Source organism: Ursus americanus, chromosome 2 (assembly GCF_024610735.1).
Source record: "Ursus americanus isolate L20-20 chromosome 2, mUrsAme1.1.p, whole genome shotgun sequence".
Taxonomy (NCBI): Eukaryota; Metazoa; Chordata; class Mammalia; order Carnivora; family Ursidae; genus Ursus; species Ursus americanus.
The window spans coordinates 36,659,845-36,684,602 of NC_142128.1; the positions used below are offsets into that span (position 1 = coordinate 36,659,845).

At 55.2% G+C, this 24,758-nt stretch overlaps 3 protein-coding genes across 17 annotated transcripts in view; 1 reads left to right on the plus strand and 2 right to left on the minus strand.

Moving 5' to 3' along the window:
* Positions 1-15,981, plus strand: part of ANKS3 (ankyrin repeat and sterile alpha motif domain containing 3) — a 30,112-nt gene extending 14,131 nt beyond the window's left edge. For 3 of the 6 annotated variants that reach the window (XM_045784257.2, XM_045784261.2, XM_045784262.2), the window contains 12 exons: positions 2,732-2,867; positions 7,065-7,223; positions 8,883-9,020; positions 9,498-9,667; positions 9,948-10,124; positions 12,907-13,031; positions 13,539-13,680; positions 14,129-14,301; positions 14,646-14,731; positions 15,207-15,290; positions 15,462-15,553; positions 15,627-15,981. In XM_045784257.2, coding sequence (XP_045640213.2) covers positions 2,732-2,867; positions 7,065-7,223; positions 8,883-9,020; positions 9,498-9,667; positions 9,948-10,124; positions 12,907-13,031; positions 13,539-13,680; positions 14,129-14,301; positions 14,646-14,731; positions 15,207-15,290; positions 15,462-15,541 — 1,470 coding nt within the window. In that variant the 3' untranslated portion in view covers positions 15,542-15,553; positions 15,627-15,981. The remainder of the gene's footprint in view (positions 1-2,731; positions 2,868-7,064; positions 7,224-8,882; positions 9,021-9,497; positions 9,668-9,947; positions 10,125-12,906; positions 13,032-13,538; positions 13,681-14,128; positions 14,302-14,645; positions 14,732-15,206; positions 15,291-15,461; positions 15,554-15,626) is intronic. The other 3 variants (XM_045784258.2, XM_045784259.2, XM_045784260.2) reach the window with 3 other exon arrangements.
* Positions 693-21,367, minus strand: NUDT16L1 (nudix hydrolase 16 like 1). 5 transcript variants are annotated; one of them, XR_015728121.1, is made up of 6 exons: positions 18,680-18,859; positions 18,343-18,603; positions 17,397-17,619; positions 16,368-16,542; positions 14,103-14,206; positions 693-13,011 (listed from the first exon to the last, which is right to left on the minus strand). XR_015728121.1 is itself a non-coding variant. In XM_045784269.2 (4 exons), the coding sequence occupies exons 1-3, from the start codon at positions 18,827-18,829 to the stop codon at positions 17,398-17,400; spliced, it is 633 nt and encodes a 210-aa protein (XP_045640225.1). In that variant the 5' UTR covers positions 18,830-21,367; the 3' UTR covers positions 16,249-16,542; position 17,397. The 5 variants fall into 5 exon arrangements, 2 of the variants coding, with proteins under 2 accessions (XP_045640225.1, XP_045640226.1); XR_015728120.1 differs by having other exon boundaries at positions 14,099-14,206; XR_006777227.2 differs by lacking the exon at positions 14,103-14,206.
* Positions 21,368-21,511: 144 nt separating this feature from the next.
* The window catches only part of MGRN1 (mahogunin ring finger 1), a 55,457-nt gene continuing 52,210 nt past the window's right edge, over positions 21,512-24,758 (minus strand). For all 6 annotated transcript variants that reach the window (XM_045784264.2, XM_045784266.2, XM_087870824.1 and 3 more), the window contains one exon: positions 21,512-23,321. In XM_045784264.2, the coding sequence (XP_045640220.2) occupies positions 23,209-23,321 (113 nt within the window). In that variant the 3' untranslated portion in view covers positions 21,512-23,208. The remainder of the gene's footprint in view (positions 23,322-24,758) is intronic.

Consider the following 24,758-nt stretch of genomic DNA (forward strand, 5'->3'; position numbering starts at 1 on the left):
TGGGGAAAATCCCCCTATCCTACTGCTTAGAAATATTAACAGTTTGGACACACTTTCTTCCAGTGTTGTACACATTTTTGTTTTGTTTTGCTGCTGTTGTAATGTAGGTACAGTTTTGTATCGTGGTCCTTTTTTTTTTTTATCTTTTATTTTTAAAATACTTTTTCTAGTCTTCTTGAGATACAATTGACATGTAACATTGTATAAGTTTTAAGGTGCACCACAGATGATTTGAATTTAGTATACATTGTGAAATGAATACCATAGCAGGTTTAGTCAACATCCATCACCTCTCAGAGATACATATTTCCTTTTTTAAAGAGCTTTTTATTTTAAAGAGCTTTTTAAACAATGATTTCATAACTTCCTTGTGCCTTCCCGTGAACCTGTAAAAGTATATAAACAAGTAAGCTCTGAAAAATATGCTCTTAACTTCTCTTAAATCCTCAGTGATCGTGATATTGCGGGGAAATGCTCCTGTAACCTGTGCTAAATGTGTACGGGCCATCTCATTTTATCGTGCTTCACTTTATCGCATTTCACAGATACCGCGTTTTTTACCGATGGAAGGTTTGTGGAGACCTTGCTTAAGCAAGTTTATGGGTCATTTTTCCAACAGCATTCACTCACTTTGTGTCTCTGGGTCACATTTTGGTAATTGTTGCAATAGTTCAAACTTTTTCATTACTATCTTTTTTTTTTTTTTTTTAAGATTTTATTTGAGAGAAAGGGCAGACAGAGAGAGCACATGAGCAGGGGGAGGGGCAGAGGCAGAGGGAGAGACAGAAGCAGACTCCCTGCCTAGCAGAGAGCCCAGCGCAGCTCGATCTGAGGGATCCCAGGACGACTGGGGTCACCACCTGAGCCAGGGCACACGCGCAACCCACTGAGCCACGCAGGCGCCCTTATTGTCTTATTTGTGATGGTGATCTGTGATCAGTGATTATGACTTGTTGAAAAGTCAGATAGCATTTTTTAGCAATAAAGTTTATCTTTTTTAAGTAAGCTCTGTGCTGAACAGGGGGCTTGAACTCATGACCGAGTTCATGCTGTACTGACTGAGCCAGCTGGGCGCCCCAATAAAGTATTTAATTTCTTTAAGGTATATACATTGTGTTTCTAGACATAATGCTGTGGCACACTTAATAGACTACAGTATAGTATAAATATAACTTTTATATGCACTGGGAAACCAAAAAAACTTCATTTGATCTGTTTTATTGCGATACTCACTTCATTGCAGGGGCGCGGGGGCGGTCTGGAGCTGAACCTGGGGTGTCTGAGGCCCGTACAATGTATGTTGTTCTCATGATTTAAAAAACATAGGAAAGTAATATAACCTACAGGCTTAAAAAAAAAAGTCAAACAATAAAATTTACAGGATAATTAATCAAAAATTTAGAAATAAGCATTAAAAAACCTCTAAGTTTTCTTACACTGCTTCCTCCCCCCAGTGTTAACAGCAGTGAATAGATTTCTCCGTAAATGGAATCCAGCTACATAAACGGGTCCATCTCCTTGTGCAGCCTGTTTTTAAATGTTAGCAAAATACCACACACTTATTCCCGATCAGTACGGAGAAACCTGCCTCGTTTTTTCTGACGCAGAGCTTGATGGCACTGATGCGCCTTGACTGACATAACCATCCACACATTAATGGGTGCGTGAGTTTCCTGTGGCTGCTTTTAACAATTTACCATAAAGTTGGTGGGCTTAAAACACAGAAATTTATTTTCTCACAGTCCTGGACGCCAGAAGGCCAGAACCAAGGCATCAGTGGGGCCACACTCCCTCCAGAGGCTTTGGGAGGAAAACTCGGTTTGGCTTTGAATTCCCATTGGCTCCTGGTGTTTCTTGGCTTGTAGATTCGTCACCCCAGTCTCTGCCTCTGTCTTCCTGTGCTGTTTCCCCCATGTGTCTGCGTCGTCTTCTCTTCCTCATAAGGACAATTTGTACCTTATATGTCACAAAGACGTATCGTGGTCCTTTCCAAAACTTGGTTATACCAATTATTTTTAAGTACCAGATTTATGGCAGTAACATGGCTGACTCCACCCCCCTTCACAAGGTCTCCAGGTTTTCGTTATTGCAGATATGTTCTACCCAACACCTGTGTTATAAAAGCTTTCTCTGTTCTTTGGGGTTACTTCCTTAGGAGAGAGAGAAGTGGGATTACTGTGCGGAAGACTCTAAGTACATTTTAGGGCTTTGGATAAAAATGACCAGACTCTTCTTCAGAAGGCTGGTGGTCTCGTGGTGGTTACGATTTTTAAAGGCTGCTTCTCTGGTGCATCTGTTGTCTCCAGTTTTCTCTCATGGAGAGAAGTGAAGCGAGGCGGGGCTGCCCAGGTGCGAAGGGTGAAGGCTGGGCTCTGGCCCCAGTGGCCTGCAACGTGCCAGCAACGTGCCCTTCCCCACCTGGAGCCCCTGACCGCCGCTCCCTTAATGATCGGCTGCGGGGCGGGGGGGGGGGGGGCGGAGAGCTTTTGCCGAGCTGCCGCCGAGGTCCTCCCCGGGTTCCCCCACCTTGCCCTAAAGGACAGTGACGGCCCTCACAGGCCTTCCCCTCTTTTTCGCGCAGATGTGGGTCTCAGAGGGCCCGGGGCACAGACCTTTGCTGCGCTCTGAGAAGCCCGTGCGCTTCTTAGCTGGGGTCTGGAGCCGCATCTAGGGAATGAGAGTGCTTTCCCGGGGAGGTTCCTAGCTTGCGAACTTTCATGAACTTTCACAGGGAGTCAGAATGGACACGAGAGACCACAGTGGAGCCACAGCCCGGATGCTGGCCAAGCAGTATGGACACATGAAGATCGTGGGGTTGATAGACGCTCACTCGCCTTCTCTGCCCAAGAACCTGTATCGGAGCCCAGGTACCTGCTTCTGCACCGCCGTGTTCTCCATGGAGTTCTGCTGGGAGAGGACAACACCCCTGCCGGCTCCCACCTGCCCCTCGGAGTTTTGGCTCCCACAGCCTTGCCAGGAGGCTCCGCCGTGCAGTCGAGGTTGAGCGCGCTGGTCTGACAGGAGAGAGACCCGTTAGTGTGCAGTGGGCCCAGCCAGGCCGATGGTGTGCCTGGGCTGCCGGCGGTGCCCATGGAGGGGCAGGCGGGCGGGCAGCCTCCGAACGGGACTGCTTACAGCTCTTGTTTCTTGACTGCTTGTGGTGCTCATTGCCATACGAAGTATTTTAATTTTATACAGTCAGATTCATCAGTCTTTTATTGCTTGTAGACCTGGCAGCATAGAAGATCTTTCCATGTTTCCTGGTCGTACAAGAATTTGTCCATTTTCTTCTGGTACTTACATGGTTTCATTTTTTATGTTTAGTTCTCTGATCCATTTGTACTTTACTGTCATGCATGGCGTGAGGTGTGGTGTTCTCAGATGGCTTCCCCATTGTCCTGGCTTCATTAAATTATTTAACAGTCCATCTTTGACCTAGTCATCTGTGAGGCTGTCTTTGTCATGTATTCTGAATTTCCGTCTGTGCCCCGGTCTGTTTCTGGACTTGCTCTTCTGTTCCCTGGCTCTGTCTGTCCGCACACCAGACCCACACCCTCGTCGGCTTGCAGACGCTCTTTGTAGTACGTCGGACTGTCTCTGGTCGGCCAGCCCCCCTGCAGCTTTCCCTCTTCAGTGTTCCCCACTACTGCTCGTGTATTTCTCTGTGTAAACCTGAACATATCTTGTCCAGCTGCGTAGAAACAGCGTTACTGAGACTGTGGCAGATTGAGAAATCAGCTACCCGTTCATGCTTTGAGTCGTCCTCTGTAACAAGGGACGTCTTTTGTTCAAGTGTCCTCCTGTGTCTACAGGAGGGTTTAAAATTTTTCCTCCTAGACATTGTGCATAGAACTTATTTTTTCTTCCTAAGTGTCTGACTTTGTTGCTGTTGTAAATGGGGTTTCACTGCCTTCACGTCCTCTGACTGCTTATTGTCTGTGAGTATGAAGGCTGTTGGCGTCTGCTTGCCAGTTTATAATCTGCTGCTCTACTGAATTCTTTCATTGCTTGAATTTATTGATTTTCCAGGGTTTTCCAGGTATGCTACCATACAGTCTGCCCATAGAGATAGATTTACTGCTCCTTTCTGATTTGTGTACTTCTAATTTCTTTCATTTAGTTGCATTGGCTAGTACTTCTCATAAGCCATTGAGTGTGTTGGGGACAGTGGTCATTCACCCGGTCCTGACCTTGGCAGAAAATGCCACCTTAGGTGAGATGCTGGCTTGAAGGGTAAGGTGTGCATGTATTCTATCATGTTAAGAATGTATCTGGCATTTTCTATATTCCTGAGTGTTTTTTACAGGAATAAGTGTAGAATTTTGTCAAAGGCTTTTTCAGCATCTGTGGAGACAATTGTTAATTTTCTCCTTAGATCTAATATATTAGTGAATTTTCTAATAGTGAAACAACTTTACATCATTAGTATAAATGCCACGTGGTGTATTATTTTCTTAATGTGATGTTGGATTCTGTTTGCCAGTATTTTACTTAGTGTTTCCGGATGGCTGTTCATTTGTCAATGATCCTGGTCTGTGATTCTGTTTTATTGGGTGTAGACATCAATATACATCATACAGAGAATTTGAGTTTTCCTTCCTTTTTTGTGCTCTGGAACAATTTATGCAGCATGGATGCCCTGTGGTTTTTGAAGGTTTGGCAGGATTCTCCTGTGAGACCATCTGGACCTGGTCTTTCTTTGTGGTAAGTTTTCCTGTTTCTTCTGTAGAAATTGGTCCACTTAAGCTTTCTCATTTCATGGGGGCCAGGTTTGGTCAACTGCATTTTCCTAGGAAGTCCTTACCTCCAGGATTTCAAACTTACACAGAGGTCTACAAAACCGTTTCTTTCTCTGTCTCCTTCTAAAAAGTTCCAGTGATTATTTTCCTGTGTCATTTCTGTCTCGCCTGCCTCCCAGCTCAATCCTCTCTCTCCCCTTTCTTGTTCATTCTTGATGGTTTTCTCACTTTCCTGCAGTACTGTTTTTCTACTCAAGTCTGTTCTGCCTTAGGCTCCTTGTGGCTGAATCTTCATTTCAAAAATTTGACCTTTTCTTTCTGTTTTTTAAAGATTCTATTTTTAAGTCATCTCTGTGCCCAACATGGGGCTCGAACTCACAACCCCGAGGTCAAGAGTCGCCCGCTCCACCGACTGAGCCAGCCAGGTGCCCCGTTGACCTTTATTTTCTCCCTCTTCCCTGAGTTCCTTTCTCACCGTTGTGAGCCCGTGCCTATGTCTTTTTGTTCTTGGTTTTGGATTTCTGAAGCAGGGTGCTTTTTCCACTCCTGCATGCTTGTTTAAGGATGTATCCACGCAGAGTGCATATTCGCTTTCTTCTCCCTCTTTGGTGATGGTGGTTCAGAGGGAGGGGCGTCTTGACTCGCTGTGGTGTTTGGCCCCTGGTATCTGTGTCCCCTCAGAGCGGTGGTGTGTGGGGATGGCTGGAGCCTCCGTGCTTCATCAGGGCTCAGCGGCCTGGCTGGCGGGAGGGTCCTGCTTCAGGACTCCCTCCCCAATGTCTCCAGGGGAGTCCCGGCTAGCTGGGTTTTTTTGGTTGTTTTTGTTTCTGGAGGAGGATGTCGTGAGACCAAGCCTTATGTGTCCTTGATATGTTTCTGTCTTGCCAGATCCTGGGGTCCCCCCCTTGCCTTTGCTATTCACTTCTCAGTTTCCAAAGGTGTCTCCCAGGAGTGGGGCGCTCCTGTTCCCTCGGTCCCGTGTGCATTTTTAAGCTGCTTCTCTGGAGCTGTGCAGCCCTCTGCCAGGATGCTTCTTCTGCCACAGAATGGCCTTTTTCTGGGGGCAACACTGGCACTTCTTTCCCCTCGTCTCTCTTCGGGTGTGGCTTTCTTTTAGACCCGCTCACTCTCCTAGGAGTCTAGGTGGGCGTGAGCAAGAAGTGTCGCTGCAAGAAGAGATACGGATGTGGCTCCGCTCCACAGGAGCGAGGAACAGGGCGGGTGGGGTGCTCTCTGTCGTCCTGCTTCTGTGGAAGGGGTGGGATTCATGTGGCTCTCTCAGTTGTCCTTGCTGACTTGTCAGGTTTGAGAGGACGTGCTGGGAGGGGCAGATTCACGGAGCTCCCTTTGCCTCGGTTACCCCCTTCCCTTGTCCTTTCATTCTTTGACTCCTCCCTCTTCTCCCTGGCGGGACCACAGTCTGCTCCTGGTGGCACAGATCCTAGAGCGCATGGGAGCAAGCTACGTGGGGAAAAGAGAGGGTGACCGGCTCAGGGTCACTGGCCAGGTTTGGAACCTGGCTCAGTAACACCCTTGCTTGCAGGCAGTCAGTGACCTGAGCTATATGTTCACGCCAGTGAGCTCTCCCCGTCCACGGCCTGGCTCCCTTCCTGGCCTTGGGATTGTTTGTGATGGACACCACCTCACAAGGGGGCAGTGGGATGAGGGGCTCCTTTGGCACCTGAGCCCCAGTGTACCAGCCCAAGGATGAGGTCTTATCTGATGGGAGCCTTATACAAATATAGTCGTGAATTTTGTCTTCCAGGTATGATAAAATAAGGAAAACTGTGAAAAGCTGTAAGATGATAATGGCTGTGAGTGTGCCAAGCTCTTAAACTGTGACGGGTGGCATGTGGAGTGCTTCCCCAGACCTGGTGCACGGCTGGCACATGCCCCTTGTTTCCCAAGAAGTGCAGGTGGAGAATACCCAGTTGTTAGGAAGTTGTGACTGATACAGTCCTTGTCTATGAAAAGATGAATCTTATTTACCATCTCAGAACATTTATTTCAGGTTTAAAATATACATACTTGTTAAAAAAAATTCTGGAACTCGAAGAGCAGAACAAGAAGTCCCCCATCATGACGAACTTTTTCAGTTGAGACTCAGGCTTAGCAAGCTTGTTCTTTCTCCAGATCTCCCTGTGGCCCCTCTGAGCAGTGGACTGGCCCATTATGCCATTGCTTTCTAGTGATGTCCTGGGAAACGCGTTTTTTTCCTTCTTAATATGAGAAAACAAATTATGATTTTATTCCCACCTATTATGAGGATTAGTAAATTAGTCCCTCACTGAATAAAATGTCTTAATTCTGGTGTTTGACCCACAGACAGATTTGAAGATCTAAGCTCTTCGGATGAATCCTGCCCCGTTCCCCAGAGACAGAGGCCCTGTCGGAAGAAGGGCCTCAGCATCCATGAGGGGCCTCGAGCCCTGGCCAGGATCACAGCCATCGGACTTGGAGGCAAGCTGCAGCAGCCCTGCCGTGGTGAGTGCTCCCACGTCCTGCGGCGCTTCGGCAGTGCATCCCCAGATGCTGCCTGATGACCGCGGATGCTTCTCGGCCTTTTGAAGTGTGGGCGCTGGGTGGGGGCTGTAGCTCAGACTCAGAGTTGACTATAGGGATAGAAAGACATTAATCACTGGCTCGCTTCTGGGTTCATCCTTTGATCTTCCTTTCCGTGGGTTACGTTACAAATAGAACTTTCTCTCCAGCAGCACAAATACAGCAAAGCTGGGATTTCATTTATCATGTGGTAGGTCAGCCAGTGCAGAGAAAATGTTGAAGTCTGGTCTCTGCCCCCTTTCCCCCCGCTGGAGTTGGATGGGTCTCTGGCAGCCGGTTGCTCTCTTTTCTCCAAGTGCTAGACTGCGGAATGGTCGGATGGTATCCTTAGTGGGCTAGACGTCTAGTGAGTTTACTCTCCCACTGTCAGCGCCTCATGGTGAGTGCAGTGCTCTTGGGGGGTGCCAGGGGCACGGATGCTGTTGCTCTGGCCTGACCTTAGCGCTGGGTTGGGAGCTCCAGGCCCACCTTTTCCCATCAGCCACTGTGGGAGGCAGGGGGCGGGGGGGGGCTGACTGGGCCACTGGGGAAGCTGCCCCCAGCCGTGGGCAGGCTGCTGCAGGGCGAGAGCGGCCTGGGCCTCCGCCCCTGCCCGTGGAGCGGGCTTGTGAGCACAGAGCCCCGGGGCACTTGGCTGGGTTCTGGTGAGGAGTTCGTGCTGCCTGTCCCTGTCCCACCGGAGATGTGGTGGGGGCCCGGAAAGGATGGGTCTTACCCAGGGTGGGGGTGCTAATTAACTTGTGTTGCTGTACAACACATCCTTTTTAAAATGGAATTTGTTCAAGTTACCAAAATAATCTGGCCGAAGCCCGTTTATACACAAATCTGTTTACGCGCCCACGTAGGCAGGAAAGTCTTCACCAAAGAGTGACGCTCATTGTCCCTTAGTTGTGCTATTTCATAATTTCGGTTTTCCTCTTACACCTTGTGATATTTAAATTCTCCGTATGTACGTATATTCTCATTGCCAGTAATGAAAAAACATTTTCTTGCCGGCAGATGCACTCAGAGGTTATGTAACTTGGTGTTACTGCTGTTAATCTTTAGCCCGGGGCCTCCGCCTCCCTGCTCAGCGAGGTCTCCTTGGCTGGGGCGCACGGACCCAAAGAGCAGCGCCCCTAGATGTGTGTGTTGAAAAGCCACAGGGAGCACGAAGGCTGGTGTGTGTGAGATTTTGTTCCCAGCTACGAGGAATACTTAGTGACTGGTTTTCCTGAGGCTCAGGAATCTATAAACACAGCTAACCATTTCCTGCTTTGTCCACTTGGAAAAGCAGCACTTGGTGTGATGGAGGCGGCACCAGGTCGGACCGGGCGCTGGTCCTGACCCGTGTGCTCTTGCCGTGGGACACAACCTGGTCCCCACGCCCCCCGGAGTCTTTGCTCACCTGCAGACCATGCATTTGTGCCCAGGTTACTGTGGTGAGCGGATGGGGTAACGGCCAGTTAGGAATTTTCTCTCTGCTTGCCCAAATCCTGGGCCTTCCCTCACGCTGAAATTCCTCTGGGGTGGTTGAATTTGGAAGGACGAACTCGTCCCTTTCGTGCTCATGTGGGTTTATGTCCCCCGTTCTGTCCACAGAGCAGGTGCCTTTGCCTGGCTATGTCACCTTCAACAGCAGTGATGAGAACCCGCTTGAAGGGGGGGGCCTCTGCTACAGGGACGTCACCTCCCCGATCAATGACCGGGACGTGGACAGCAGCAGCAGCAGCAGTCGGGGTATGTGTGCCCCGCCCCGCTGGCTGCGGGCTCCACTGGGAGTTGGGAGTTCGCGTGCACTACCCCCGACCCCCCAGCGGGGCCCAGAGCTGTGGCAGGTCCGGCCAGTAGAGAACGAGGGGGTGAAGGGTACAGAAGGGCCTGGCTTTTGTGAGGAGCAAGAACGTGGCACGGAGACAGGTGAGGGGCAGCTTCTGGCCCAGTGTCAGTGCAGGATCTGGGGGACTCATTCCAAACAAGGGTCGATCTTGACTGCAAGCCCTCAGGGAAATGTCTCTTAGATTCCATGCATCATCCATTCGGGAGCTGTGGACGGAATGTGTGGTGGGCCAGGCACCGCTCTAGGTAGATGCCTGGATTTATCAGCGAACAAAACAGGCAGAACTCCTGTCCACGCGGTAGGGCAGCAGGGCTTGGGCCTGGCATCAGAGGAAAACAGCCAGCTATTTCAGGAGTTGACGGATGCAATGCGTGCAGGGCTCTGGGGAGTCCTCGCAAGGGAGACCTGTGGTCACCTGCCCCTGTCTTCACTGTCAGAAGAGCACACCTTCTGCGCCAACCTGGGGGTCGTGAGGCACAGCAGCAGCAGCGAGGGCCTGACGAGAGCCCTGGGAGTCAGCAGTGAGGCCTCTCTGGAGAGCAACGAGGTGAAGCTTCTCCTTCCTTGATCTCCCACCTCCCTCCCTTTTCGTGGTGTTGTGGGGGCTGCCTCCCTCAAGAGGGCAAGTCTGGGGACAAGGACTTTGTCAGACGCACAGCATCCTTGGCCACCCTCCGTGAGCACCAACCACTGTGCAAGTCACCAAGGAAGCCTCTGTGACTGGTGGGGGGTTCCCAGCTACAATTTTGGGGCAGAGGATAGAGTGGATGCAGCCACATTAGCTGTGAGCCCCTCAGTGTTAACTTCAAGCTCACGTCTTGCCACAGGATTCGGATCATGCCTGTAAAAGTTCGGTTCGCAAGCAAGCTAAAAGTTACATGAAGACCAAGAATCGTTACAGTAACAGCGACGGCCAGTGGCCTGTGAGCACCGGGACTTCGGGGGCAGCGTCTTCCCCAGGATCTATTCCCCAGACGGAGAGGTCGCCCTACTCGGGACCTCAGGTGAGGCCATCTCTGAAACGGGCGGTTCCGCGCATAGAAAGGTGGCACTTCCTGTGCTTCGTGAGGCCCGTACTGTGCACTCATGAGGGGCCATGCACTGCTGAGAGAACAGTGTGGTGCTGCTTTTCCCCCAAATGGTCTATGAGGCTAGTCTGGCAGAGAGGCTTCCTGGGGGCTCCTGGTGCCGCCTGCAGGGTTTCTGTCCCAGCCCTTGGTTTCCATACTTGACTCAGCGAGAACAGGACCAGTCTTGCAGAGCTGCTTGCAGAAGTCAGTGACAGGATGTGTATGAAGCAGAGACAAGCGGCACTTAATGAAAATTGCCGTCTCTGCCGTCCTCGCTGCGGGCCGCTCTGGCTCCGCTCTGGCTCCCCGGCTTCTTAGCGGTTACAGGTGCAGCCCAGCAGCTCAACTGGCTGTTGAGTTCTCCTGCCCTCTCTGGGTTTAAGTGCTACCAAGAGGACAGAGAGGAGGACATTTCTGCCATTTATTGAAGTCAGCTCTGCTGTCACTGAGAGTCTGCCATTTTGCTGCCTTCTCCTTGTGGCCCCTCCAGAGAGCTCTCTCCAGGGCTTACGTTTCCAGGCTCAGTGAACAGCTACACTTTTCATTTCCTGAAACACATGCTGCTGGGAGGGTGGGTGGTGCTGGTGGGATCTTAAGGCTGTTTCAGAAAGTAGGTTAAGGAAAATGGCAGAGTAACAACCTTTGAAAATTTGCTTCTCCATTAAAAGCAATAAACTGACAAGTGGTTAGAATAATTTTTTTCAAAACTCTGTGAATCAACCAAAAGCTTAGAGCAACCTGGAAATGTTTATTCAAGAGACGTGGCTGAATCTCAGTAGGAACTGCAAGCTGGTAACACTTTAACTTGCCTTCGTCCCCTCCACTCTCCAGTGCCAGGGTCGCTGTGACAGCCACTGGAGGGTTAAAGACTTGGTATTATTGGATGCATCTGATGGCTCCCTAGGAGACCATGCTTAAAGAGCTGTATTTGACTTCACTGAGAGCTTATCTATCCAACAGAACAAAAGCCCTCTCCTTGAAGAAGGTGTGTTGAAAATAATTATAGGCATGTGTTTTAACTTTGCAGCTGCCTGAGGTGTTGATAATAGTCAGAGCAAATTAGATTGACCACAAAGCTGAAAAGGAAAAGGTGGGGAAGGAGATGTCCACAGGAGCTTTGTAAAGCTCTGACCCATTCCTAGGAATCCGGGAGGCCACACGCTTGCTCAAGGCTGTGTTGTGTGTATGGTCAGGAAAGATGTAAAAATACATCTGATGACCTTGAGGGTCTAGCAAGCAGGAAGTTAAGGCTAAGGTAGGACCGTCCTGTGCCTGGCTGAGTGTTGAAGGTGGCCCCAAGCAAGCCTACAGAGTTACGCAGGAAAGAGGGGGAGACTGGTCTCCTGTGTTTAAGGAAATCTGTCCAGTCCTTAGCTACCACTAAGCTAGCCAAGGAGAGACCTCTGTGGCCACATCAAGAAAGAACACAGACTTTATAGAAGAGGCACTAAACAAGTAACTTCTACAAGCAGCAGCAGCAATGAACTATGGAGTGGGAGGAGAATTCGATCTCCAGAGCCTCCACATTCAGATGTGTAGTTTTGGCGGGCACCTGGCTGGCTCATTTGGTGGAACATGTGATTCTTGATCTTAGGTTTCTAAATTCAAGCCCCCTGTTGGGTGTCGAGATTACTTAAAATCTTTGAAATGTCCAAATTTCAACAAAAAGACAAGATGTGCAAAGAAACAAGGAAGTATGGCTCATAGGCTGTAAAAAGTCAACAGAAGCAGCACCTGAGGAAGGCCACTGTGGGACTTATCAGACGAAGACTCCAGATCAGCTTTTTCAAATATGTTCAGTGAGCTCAGGGAAGCCCTATCTAGACAGAGAAAATCAATAGATTCTGTAGGTGCAAAGTACAATGACTGAAACGAATGTTTCAGGAGAGGGCTCTGCGGGAGACTGGAGCATGCACAAGGCCCCACAAACCTGATGTTGACCAAGTGAGATTATCCCATCTGAGAAGACAAAGAAGAATGAAGAACGAACAGAAACCCGTGAGACCCCATCAGGCAGCCAGCATACACATAACTGGTGTTCCAGAAGGGGAGGAGGTAGAGAAGAGCACAAAAAAATGTTTAGGAAATAGCCAAACCTTCTCGCATTTGATCCAGGAAGCTGTATGAACCCTAAGTAGGTTAAACTCAGGTCCACAGCTAGACCTAGAGTAATGAAAATGTCCAAAAACAAAAAATCTTGAAGGGAGCAAGAGAGAAGTGAGTCTTTACATATAAGGAACCCTCGTAAGATTAACAGCTCATTTCTCACAAGAAGCCATGGGACCTAGAGAACGTTTGATGACTAAGTCAAAGTAATGAGAGGAGGAAAAAAAACTCAACCAAGAACGCTATATCCAAGCAAAAACTATCCTTCAGAAGTGAAGGAGAAATTAAGACAGTTGTACAGTCGCAGGTAAGCAGAGACTAAGAGTTTGTTGCTACTGGACCCACCGTCCAAGAAACACTACCGCTGTCCAGGCTGAAGTGAAAACAGGCTGAGTGTCTCAGGACTTCCTGCTCCTCCTGAGGGCACGGAGACGAGGGGGCTGGAGCTCCTGGCGCCGGCAGCACTGTCCCAGCACAGAACCTGGGGGATTGGCGGGCTTACGCGGACGCTCGGCAGGCAGGGCTCTGTAGTACAGCAGTGCCTTGGCTGGTCCGCATGTCTTGGGGCCCCACCTGTCCTCTGACCTGCCCCGGCTCCTTTGCCCTCCAGGACCTCGCCACGCTGCTGGAGCAGATTGGGTGTCTGAAGTACCTGCAGGTGTTCGAGGAGCAGGACGTGGACCTCCGCATCTTCCTGACCCTCACTGAGAGCGACCTGAAGGAAATCGGCATCACGTGAGTGCAGCGGGGCCGTCGCGGCCACGCCCCCTCGTTTCCGCCTAGCCCGAAGGGGCCAGCTTAGCTTGCAACTTCCCAACGCTGGGGTGGGACGAGCCACCCTATCCGGAAGTCCGCTCGCTTCCTGCGGCCAGCTGGCCTCTCCAGCCCCCAAGCTGGCCCAGCTGACACTGCTGTGATCAGGGCACCCAGACATTTTTGCTGTCTACTTTTGAGAGCTTCCCAAGTTGGTGGGAGGCCATTCACAGCCTGGCCCTGACTGGCCCGAGCTCCCTGTTCAGTGAAAGCAGCCAGGCAGGGGACAGAAACAGGCAGGGGAGGCCAGCCCCAACTGGGGTCACTTCTTAGAACCTTTTGTTTCTGTCATCAGTCCCAGGACCCTGGGGGCCACTCTCCCCCTTCAAAGCTGGGATCTTTCCTAGGGGACCATCTTGGTGGAAGGACAGTCCATGGCACCTCTACACACACCGCAGATCTGTATACTTCTCTCGTTCACCCCTGCAGGTTGTTCGGGCCTAAAAGGAAGATGACCTCTGCCATTGCCCGCTGGCACAGCAGTGCCCGTCCCCCCAGCGATGCCCTGGAGCTGGCGTATGCAGACCGGCTGGAAGCGGAGATGCAGGAGCTCGCCATCCAGCTGCACAAAGTAGGTGGTGAGCAGGGGAGGGGCCGTGCAAGGGAGGGGCATGGAGACCAGCTGCAGAGGATGCAGAGCAGAGAGCAAGCAGGGGGGACAAATATCCCGGGTCAGCAGGGAGCAGCAGCCTGGACGGGCAGTGGGACAGTGAGGGCAGAAGCACTACGGCTCCTGTGCCAAAGGGGGGACGCACAGGCAGGAGCGCAGATGGACACAGAGTAAGGGGGGTGCAGGGAACAAGCAGCGGGCGCGGGCACCACAGCGCTTGCGGGAAGGGACGCAGAGGAGGCTCCATCCGGAGAGGCATCCCCTGCCTCCGGCCCAGGAGAGTGGGAGTCGAGAGCCAGTGAGGATGGCAGAGAGAGAACCGGGGTTGGGGGGACCCAGCCCATGTGGCCCTGGCCTCAAATCTCCCTGGCTCACTTACCCACCTGGGCTCCTGCCTCTCCCGCCGCAGCGCTGTGAGGAGGTGGAGGTCATGCGCGGCCAGGTGTCGCAGGAGCAGGAGCTGCGCGCCGTGGTGGAGAGCTGTCTCCTGGAGCAGGACGGTGCCCGTAAGGATGTGCACGCCCAGCTGCAGGAGACCTGGGCCCTCGCCCGGGACGCCGCTCTCATCTTGGACCAGCTGCGGTGAGTGGGCATCTGATTTGTCCCCCGGCCAGACCCTGAGTCACTGATGTCTCCAAATTCTTCAACCAAAGGCTTGTTTTTAGGACCTCTTGGGGTCACTTGCTGCCATCCTCCATTTTGTTCTGGCTTTGCCTTTCTGCAGGGCAGACCCAGGCAGCCAATAGGACCCCGAGAATCTGCACAGTACGTGCAGGTCGTCCTCTGCCTGTGTCTCGGGCCTTGAGAGCTTGGCGTGAAGGCAGAGCCCCACCTGACACTCAGGGAGGTGGAGGGATCTGCCGCCCAGCAGGGGCCACTATTGCTAGGCCTCTTCCCTCACCAGCACTTGGCCTTATGTCTGGCAGAGCCTGTCAAGCCGAGCTGTCAGCCAGAGTGAAGCAGGAGGTGTCCACCCGAGGGTCCACCCTGGGCACAGCCCTCCCCACAGCTGGTAAGAACAGCGTCCTGGCCCCGGATGGCATAGGCACTGCCCTAGGTCGCGTGTTACCACCTGTTCCAGCAGTTATCACACTGACCCTCCTCCCCTGCTCTACACCATCCCAGGCTCCAGACTGAGGGCACCCTGTATCCCCGATTGCTTCCCCATGGTGGGAGGCAAAAGCCCTTGGGCTCTGGCGGAGTCTTCTGTCCAGGGTCTCAAGTGACTTCTGCAGCCTACAGTTGGGGCTACCCCAGGACAAAATCTCACTGTAGACCAGGGACCCTCATACTTGCATCCCTGGGGCGGGACCCTGACTGACTGACAGTGCTTTAGAGAAATGTGGGAGAACACATTTGGTGTAACAAGGTGGTCACGTAGGAACCGACAGCTGGGTGGATCCCCTGGTTGCAGCAGCTCAGGACAAACAGGCAGGACCTGTGGTGACCACACAGATCCCAGGCCCACCAGGTTCTCTGCCCCACAGACTCCCAAGGCTGGCAGGCCTCCCTGCAGGCTCTGAGCCTCCCTGAGCTGTCAGGAGCATTGGAGGATCGAGTCCAGGAAATGGGTGAGTCTCCAGGAGGGCAGCCAGTGAGTGGCCTCACCCCCATGAGGGGCCAAGAGTGGGTGAACAGGGAAAGCCCTGCCCTAGCCTACTATCCCTCACGGTCACGCAGTCTTAGGCACCCCCTCTTCTTCTCACACTTGCAAAGCAGTAACTTACTGCTCCCATCCTCAGGGCGAGTGCTATGCTCAGTGACCCAGAGCTTGGAGAAGCTGCAAGTACTGAACAGGAAGGAGAACTGGCGGGAGCCTTAGCTGGGAGGGACGGTGAGTGTCCGCCAGCCCAGGCCCCGGGCTGGGAGAGCAGGGCGCACTGGGCAGCAGTGAGCTCCCCCTTCAGTCTTCCCTTTCCCTTCTCAGAATCTGACGTTGGGTGACTCATCCACCCTGAAGCTGTGTGCCTGGAAGACAGGAGCGTGGAGAGCAAGCGGCTACAGCAGGCTGGACCCCAGCAGGCCGGAGGATCAGGCCCCCGGAGCAGCCGGCAGAAGCAGGACAGGGCTGGGGCCAGTGCAAGGAGCGAGGCCCACACAGAGGCAGGACGAGGGCCTATAGGCCAGAACCTGGGGGTGAGGCCCCGAACGGGCAGGGCCACGGGGAGAGAGCAGGTCCCCGTACACCACAGGTGCCACACGGAGAGGATTGGGTACCTGGGCAGCGTATGTCATTTGCTGGAAAATAAAATGTAAGCTCTACTGGTGAGGGGCTGTGTTCTGGTCCCACCACATGCAGTACCGGCTGGCAAGCCAGGCCGAGACCCCCCCCCACTTGAGTAACCCACTGGGGCCCAGGCCCCTCTGTCAGGACAGAGACCACCATGCTCAGAGCAGGGCTGACCCCCCACCTGCTCTGTCCGGCCCCTGTAGCTTCTAGGGCTCCCTTTGCTGCGAGCCCCCTCGAGTCTACAAAAGCAATCTGAAGAGTGACGCATACCCCCAAGCCCCAAGGAAGTAAGAGAGGAACAAGGTACAGGTGTTTTATTTACAGAATGAAGTGCCTTTGCCCCTATGTGCTGGCCACTTCATCGAGGCTCTAAGGTGAAACAGGCGCTCAGGCTGGGCCGGAGCACAGCTTTCCTTACCAGGCCAAGCAGGTGCTGTGGAAACTTTGTTAGCTTCACTGAGGAGTCCTTCCGGACATAGGGCCATAGGAGACTGCCCGTGGTGACGTTCCCGCCTGTGGTGGCTCTGCGGTTGTCATGCTGCACACTCGGCCAGTGCTTCCATACCACGTCCTGGAGCTGCCTGCAGCCTGTGCTGGGAATGGAGGAAGGGAGGCTTGCAAAGCAAAGAGCAGTGAGCTGAGCTCAGCCCAGGTGCGGCCAGAAGCCCCAGACCAGGCACAAGGCCCACTGAGGCCTGAAGCCGGCAGTCCCACAGCAACTGCAGGGAAGGGGATGGCCCCTCCACCTGGGACAGGAGCCCCATATCAGCTCTACGCTGAATGGAGCCCAGCACTCTTGCGCCTAGCTCCCTGCCTTAGGTCCCTGGGTAGTGGCAGAAAGGGACCCCCCCCGTGCACCCAGCCCCGGGCCTGTGGCCAGGACCAGAGAGCACCTGAGAACGGACTTTCCTGTCCTTTCTCTTTCGAAAGCTCCAGGTGGGCCTCATGGCCCCAACCAACCTTGGGGACCAAGCCCCAATGGGGTAAAGGGGCTGTGAAGCCTTACTCCCAGTTCACACACCATAGAAAAAATTAACCAAGTAAGGCTAACAACCACATTCTTTAACAATTAACAGTATGACATTCTGAGCTGAGCCAGCTCTCCTCTCAGCCCTGGGGCTGGCTGGTGACAGGACTCAAGGCATGCTCCACAACAATAAACTGACTTCTCGATGGTCTGTGTCTACCTACCCACCTGGATGAATGGGTGATACCTCCACCAACCCGTGAGTCTCACGTGAAGAGTTTGAGCCACGGGGTAGGAGAAAATGTCTTGAGCCTGGATAAGCCAGGCCACCTACTGACCAGGGTGGGCTCCCAGTAACCTGGTCGCTACCCAGTAGCTGCTCCAGGCAGCGGAGAGGAGTTGTGAACACACAAGACATTCTCCTAGAAGTTCGGGACACAGAACCAGGGGAAGGCAAAAGACATGCAGCATAGAATCAACCTCAGGAGGAAGATGGGAGGAGCTTCTCCAGGGCTTTCTTCTGCTTCTCCGTGGCAGCAGCCAAAGCCTCAGCCAGCTTCTCTTCAGGCATCATGTTAAGCACCTTGAGAGCGAAAAGCAGCTGATACTTGGCGGTGCTGGTAAAGGCGTTGCTCAGGAAGTTGGGAAAGCCACCGACTCGGTCCTTTTGGGTGTAAAGCGGGACTCGCACAAGCCCCAGCACCTGCACAGAGAGAAGACCAGAGTGGGACCAGGCCCCCACACCAGTGGTGTAGCCCTAGCAGAAGGAGCCTGTGAGCTGCTAGGCCGGGGAGGGCAGCCAGGTTGCGAAGGCTGTAATGAGAGACCCAGGCAGGGTCCGGTGAGGCGGAAGCCAGCGGTACCCTTGGAGCAGTGCAGCCCCACTACTCCCCAGGCAAAATTCAAAGCTGACCCCATGCACTTTCCACCCTTAACACTCTCAAGTCCCAGCTCCCATCCACTGGCAGGTAGCCCCCCAGTTCATACCCCATGCTCCCTCTTCCACGGGTGAATCCCAAACACCCCAAGTATGACTCCCGGCCCCTCCAGAGTATAAAACCCACAGACCGTAAGAGCCTTCATCACCCCAGCCATCAGATACCAGCCCATGAACCAGCCCCCGTTTCCCACCTCCCCACAAGGCACCACCCCATCCCATCCCCCCACCAATCCCACTCCCCACTCCCAGGATTGGCAATGGCAGGCAGCAAGGCAGATGGAACACAGCCCCGAGGGAACCCCAGCCCCGGGCCCCTCGCCCCCACCCCTGGCCCCAGGTCCCTCTCCCCTCCCCGATGCTGGAGACAGCGACACCCCACCCAGCCCGGCCAGGGGACCCTCAGGGGGACGTGTTACCCATCGGTGCCTTCCACGGGGCCAGAGCCAACCCCCGGGGCGGGGGGCGGGGCCCGGGCGGCGGCCCCACCTCCAGGCCGTGGTCGCGCGAATGCACCGCGCTGATCTCCACGGCGTGCAGCTGCTCCAGCGTCAGCTGCCGTGCGTACAGGTGCGCCACGACGCGGTGCGGGCCCTCGGTCAGGTGCGAGCTCAGGTAGTCGGCCTCCGTGAGGCGCAGGCAGCCCAGGCCCAGGCCCAGCACCCGATTCAGACCGTCCTCCAGAGACCAAAACCGCCGGTCCACGAAGCCCCCGGGAAACCCCAGCAGCCCGTCGAAGCGCATTTGCATCTGCAAGGGAGGGCCGGGTCACGGGCGCGGGGTGCGAGCGGCGCCCCGTCCCCTGCCCGCCCACCCGCGTCCTCACCAGCACCGAGAAGCGCATGGGGATGCGGCCGAAGAGCTGCCCGGGGTTGGCGGCGTAGAGCATGGCGTGGCACGAGTGGCTCCAGCCCGGCCCCAAGCGCATAGCCTCCACCCGGCTGATCTGCTTCAGCTCCGGTACCGCCGCCGACATCTTGACACTACCCCGCCGCGGCCCGGGCGCCGCTCCTTAAGTGCATGCGCGGGCCCGCCCCCGTCGGTCCCGCCCAATCCGCAGGCAGCCCCGCCCCTGAGCCCGCCCCTCCGCCAATTGCCGACGCCCATCGGGGGGCTGAGCCCTTCCCGGCGTTCCGACACGTCGTTGAGGCGCGGAAGGGGCGTGTGCAAAGGGAGAGGCTGCGCGCGCCCCAACCCACGGCCCTCGAGAACCACGACCCCCAGAAGGCACAGCGCGGGCCGAGCCCTCCCGAGACTAGCGGGGCCCCGGAGCCCTCGGGCGGGCGCTGCCAGCCGGCTGGGGCTCCGACTGCCCGCCACGAGTCCTATGCCTTACCCTAGCGCCCCCTGGGAGCGCCGCGCCGCAGGCTTCACACTACCAGCCCCCGCCTCGCTTCCTGGCCGGCGCCTCCCGCAGGAAGGCTCCGGGGAGCGCCGCGACCGCGACCGGATGGCACGACGCTTCCCCGCACGCGCGCCAGCCAAGCACTCCCGTCCAAGGTCACTGGCGGTCTGCCCGACTCCAGAAGAGCAAGGAAAGCAGGGCCAGGCAGAGCTCCAGTTGCCCCCACAGTCCGTGTCCACGCACAACCCTGGGGCTCTTAGACCCAGCTTGCTGGGGGAGGAAGTACCTTAAATCTGCGCCCAGCATCCCAAGTATTCCCCCAGTCAGACACCATATGCCAGGTGCGGTTGGAGGAAATGGGGTCTTCCCCATTTCCCAAGGAGAAACTTGGGACACAGAGGAACAGGTCTTGCCTTAAGGGTACCCAGCAGTTGGTGCCAGAGCCAGGATCCCATCCTGTCTCCTCCCCCAGTGTCCACAACAGAAAACCTTCCAACTTTCACAGAAGAGGGCCTGAAGTACTTACCCTGTGTCTAATGGAGAAGGAAGTCGCTGGGGCTCAGGAACACCGGAAGCAATGTCCAAGAGGGAGCACTAGGGCTCCTCCGAGTCCTGCAACGGGGCCACTCACCCCACTAGTTGGCCCAAACTCCGTTCTCTTCCCACCGTGGGCAGGGATTTGCTGAGTGAAGGGACCACCACCTGCACTCACAGGGTGGGCACCCCAGTGACAGCCCCAGGAGAACCGCATGCAGTGAGCGAGGGCAAGCGCTGTGGCGGGGAAGGCTGCCCTGAGCAGGGCTGAGGAGCAAGAGAGGAGAGCAGGGGCAGAGGGCAGGCAATGGGTGGGTAGGACCCACTAGACACTCATTCACACAGTGAGTCCATGATGGTACTCTGTCGGAAATGGGAAATAAGGATCCAAAGAGGCAGGCTCTCTCCCCAGCCATGGTACTCTACCTGGGGTCAGGATTCAGAAGGGGCAACCACAGCTGGCAGGGAGAAACCAGGGCAAGTAACCGTGTCTGAAGAGATGTCAGTGAGGGGAGGGGCCCATCCCGAGGCGGCCACGTCTCCATGACCCAAACCCAGGGCTGGGGGGTGGGGGGATGGAGTAGGGAAGGGGGCACAGAGGAAAGGTACCCCATGCCCCCAACCCCTCCCTGACACAAGAGGTTAACAAAATACCAGGTCCGTTGGCAAAAGTGTGGAGGGAGATCCAGCGCAGCCCTTAAAAGAACTCGTCTGACACGGAGCACCTTTCTACCCACCCTGGGACCATGCCAGACCCAAACATGACTGAGCCGCTGCAGGGCTGAGGATGATGGCAGGCCCACCTTGGGGCACGGCCTAACTAGCTGAGAACACTGGTCTCACCATTAAGCACCTGAGTCAGTGGCAACCTGAGGAGGCAGCGTGGAACCCTGTTGGCAGAGGAGCTGCTGGCGGGTGGCAGTGTGGGGGCAGTGCTGCCTGGGTGCTCTGGGGCGCGATGGCCTTTCCCTGCTGGGAGGCTGCTTGCCAGGCATGGAAGCCGGCAAACGAACCTGGCCCTCTAATCCACTCTACGCGACAGCTGGAGAGAGTTGCTTCCCTGTGTAAAAACCTCTGTCCGCAGAATAAAACTCTGTCCGTACAAGGTCCTGCGGCAGCTGTACCCCAACACTCCTCCATTCTGACCTCCAGCGACCGGAGCCACTAGGGTGTCTTTCTGCTCAGTGGTCACACCAGGCTCACTCTGGCCCCAGGGCCTTTGTTTGTACTTGCTGTGCTGGCTGCCTGGGCACCTGCAGGGCTCAGCTGAAACACCCCCTCAGAGAAGCCCTCCTCCACCACAGGTAAAATCAAGTACCCCATGGAGCTCCAGCTTGTCGCCAGCTGACTCTTCCGACAGTCACCAAACCTGGGAAGATTCGATTACTTGCGCGGTGTCTCACTGCCTACAACACAAACTCCCAGGGGCCTGCGCCACGCCTGTTTGGGCCCCTCCAGCCCCAGTATCTGCGGGAGGGATCGGCAGTGAAGACAAGACACGTCGCCAGAGTCCACTTCGCTCCAAACCAGAATCAGCAATGTCGACCACAGTTGTTATAAACCGCCGCTCACGCGCCTCACGTACCATCTCATGCCCTCTCGGAAGCCACGTGTCGCTGACATGTGACACACATGGAAGTGGAGGCTGCGGCCACATGCCAGGGCTCGCGATGCAGGGGGGAGGCCAAAGCTGCCATGAGCCACTCAGCCGTCCTGCCTCCAGACTAAGGAACCACCGAGGTCCCTCAGTGCAATGCGCAGAGGAAGGAGCGGACAAGATATTGCTGCATGATTTTATTACTATAAATATACAGTAAAAACGAACAAAAACTAGCCAATCAGAGTACATCAAATGATAGCACATGTAAGTCCAAGACAGGCCAGTCTGCATCTCGGCCTTCAAACAGAGTACTGGCACCAATACCAATGGCGAGAGGCCAGGGTTGGCGGGTCAGGAGCAGCAAGGGGAGGGAGGGAGGCAGCCAGGCTGCGTGCGCCTGTGTGTGTGCGCGCTGGCATACGCGCGGGCATGAGCACACGGCGGGCGGCAGGGGTGGGCAGGGGAGGGCTGGAGAGGCAGGGAGTCAAGTGGCTGGGAAAGCTGGCCTGAGCATGGCTGAGAGCGGTGTCTAAGGCAGCGCTCTGCTCACAGGGTCAGCTGGAGAGAAGACGAGTTCTGTACTGCTGGTTCCTCTCCTGAGCACCCGAGCCACGGGGAGGGTGCTGGGGCAGGGGCCAGGGCTGTGCAGACACAGGCCGGCTGGGCCACAGGGCTCTGTGGACTGCTGCCGGCTGCTCCAGAACCATCCTTCCTGGGGCAGCTCCTCAGGAAGTGGGCCGCTCTACACCCCCACCCCAGACCAAGAAAGTGTTCCCACCTCAGGGAGCTGCACAGACCCAACCACCTGGCTCAAGGTCCCTGCTGGGGGACCAGGGCTGGATGCCCCCTTTGCCTTTCTGTTGCCCAGAAAGTTTCGCTTAAAAAAAAAAAAAAAAAAGATGAGGTCACCTCAGATAGGATCTGCCATGTGCGTCCCCCAGGCAGGTCCACTACAGGGACCCCAGACAGAACAAGTCAAAGAGAAACCAAGGGACGTTTCAGTGGTCAAGAGGGAGGAGGAAGGCTGCTCATATCCCTCCCTGGAGCAAGTGGGTAGCAGCCCCACGAGCCCCGCAGAAGGCCCTTCACCTGCAGGGACCTGCCATGTGAACAAAGCCGCTTCAGAGAAGGCGCAGGCCCGAGAGAGGGGCCACCGGTCACCAACTGCTGCCTCTGCCCCTCCGTCAGCCCCAGACCTCAGCCTCGTGTGTGGCCACGCCCGCTGCCCAGGAGCTGAGTGGGACTGCGGGGAAGCTGTAGGAGGCAGCCCTGCCCCCAGGACTGGACCAGGAAGGGGAAGAAGCAGCAGAGGGCATGGAGCAGTAACAACAGCCAGGCTGCCAAGGACACAGGCTATGGGGGGTAGGGGACAGGCACTGTTTCCTTCATTGACCATGACTCAGACCCCACTTCCTTTCTTCCTTGGCCAACAAGGCCCCTATGACATCTGTGAAGATACCACCTCACCCACCAATACACTTTTCGTCGGAGAATTTGTGCTGAGTTCTTGGGATGCCAAGTCCCCAACAGCTAGAGTGCTGGGAGAAGCTGGTCTAGGCTGCACATGGGTGGTCAGCCCCCAGTCCCAGGCACTCAGCCAATGGGGCATTTGGGGGAACTCAGAGCTCAGAGCCCAGAACAGAAAGCTGCTGTCCTTCATCTTGTACCATTTACAAATACATCAACTGTAGAAAAAGGAATTTTTCAGAGGAGACAGTCCACTGTGCTCTTCAATCAAGGGTCGTGTGGCCCCTCAGAGCCAGTGGCCACGCAGAGCGTGCAAGACGGGAGAGGCCAGGGGCCACGCTGGAATCCGGCGGCCCCTCGGCAAAGTCTGGGGAGCTAAGGGCTCCATGCTGCCAGCCTGGCCAGGCTCTCAGAGTGGGGTCAGCTCAGGGGCCCCAGGGTCAGGACTGGGGCCACCAAGCACAGGCCGGGGTGGGCCAGTGGTACGGAGGCTGTGGGGCGTCTCCATGGAGGTGGACCATCCTGCAGGCAGGAGCAGAGGGAGAACTGGTCATGGGTGGCCGAGTCACCCACCTCACCCATCAGGCTCTGTTTCCACCAACCATGAGCCCCCCCCAGAGGGCAGCACCACGCCCCCTTACACTGTGTGTCTGTGGCAGGACCACACAGAGACCCGGAACTCCAGCCCCAGCAGAGTAAGGAAAGGCCTGTCTTGGAGCAGATCCCAGGCAACAGCACCAGCTGATGCCCAGAACAGAATGCAACGGGGCGCCGTGGGCTCCTGCCCCCTGGGGCCTCCTCCCTCACCTCCTCCCTTGCCCAGTCCTTGCTTCATGGGATCTGACCAGCTGCTGTCCTTCACTACTGAATTAGACCGGGACTCAGTCAAGCCCAGGCAGAGGGGAGTGGACTTGGACCTGGGGGGCATCTCTGTGCTCAGAGCAGCCCCCGGAGCCCCACCCTGCCTCCTTCAGAGGCCTTTTCCTCCTGATGCCATGAGGTGCTCTGTCCCTGGACCGAGGGTGCCCCCACTGACCCAGGCCTGCAGCAGTGAGATTCCGGCAGACCGTCAGAGCTGCAGAGTGACGGCTGCCACCCGCCCGCCCACCTACAGAATACAGGCTCCACGCGATAGCCTTCAAATCACAAACCAAGGAGTGCGTCTGCCCCGTCACCTATGACACAGACCCTGAGGTGGAGAAACTGTTTTCCTAGGACCTGTGGCTTTGAGCGGGGCGTCAGCTCTGCTATGCAGCCCGCAGGCAAAACACAGTTCTCTGGAGCTCAGCCTGACCTCTGTGCATTTTCTACTTCTGGAAGTTTCATCTAGATCACAGCACTCAACAGCCACTGACATGGAGACCAGGGCCAACTTTATAAAAAGCGTTGGGCCCTAATTCGACAGAGGTGAAGATTCGTCAGAAGAAACATTCAAGGAGAACGAGAAAGGCTTGCGCAAGGACATAAAAGCAGCTGTCAAAACGAGCAGACAGACACCGAAGCTCAGGACAGCTGGCCAGGAGGAAGGCCGCACACCAGCCTGGGGCCGCATCTCCCCGCGGGGGCTGCTGCGCCCTCACTGCCAGGATGGGCGGGAGTCCTGCTGGAGCGCTCCACCCCACACACATCTGGGAAAGCTCGGGCCGCCGAAGGCACCGGGTTCTCCACCACCAGACTTCCCAGAGCCGCTACCATCGCGTGAAGAAGGGGAAGAAGGTCCTAAATGCATTCACCTGTTTGGGTGGTAGTACTCTTGGAACGACCTTCCATGAAACAATCATTTGGCAAGGTCAACTGTGTAGAGGGCATCTCCCAATCAGGGCAGAGGTCAACCTTACATGGCCTCTTAACAGATTGATTTCAGCATGTGCTGGTGTTCCAGAAGTTTCCATAGGTAGGCTGGGAGACAGGTTAGTCAGCAGCAACAGGGAGGGTCTCAGCAAGGGCTAAGTCACCATT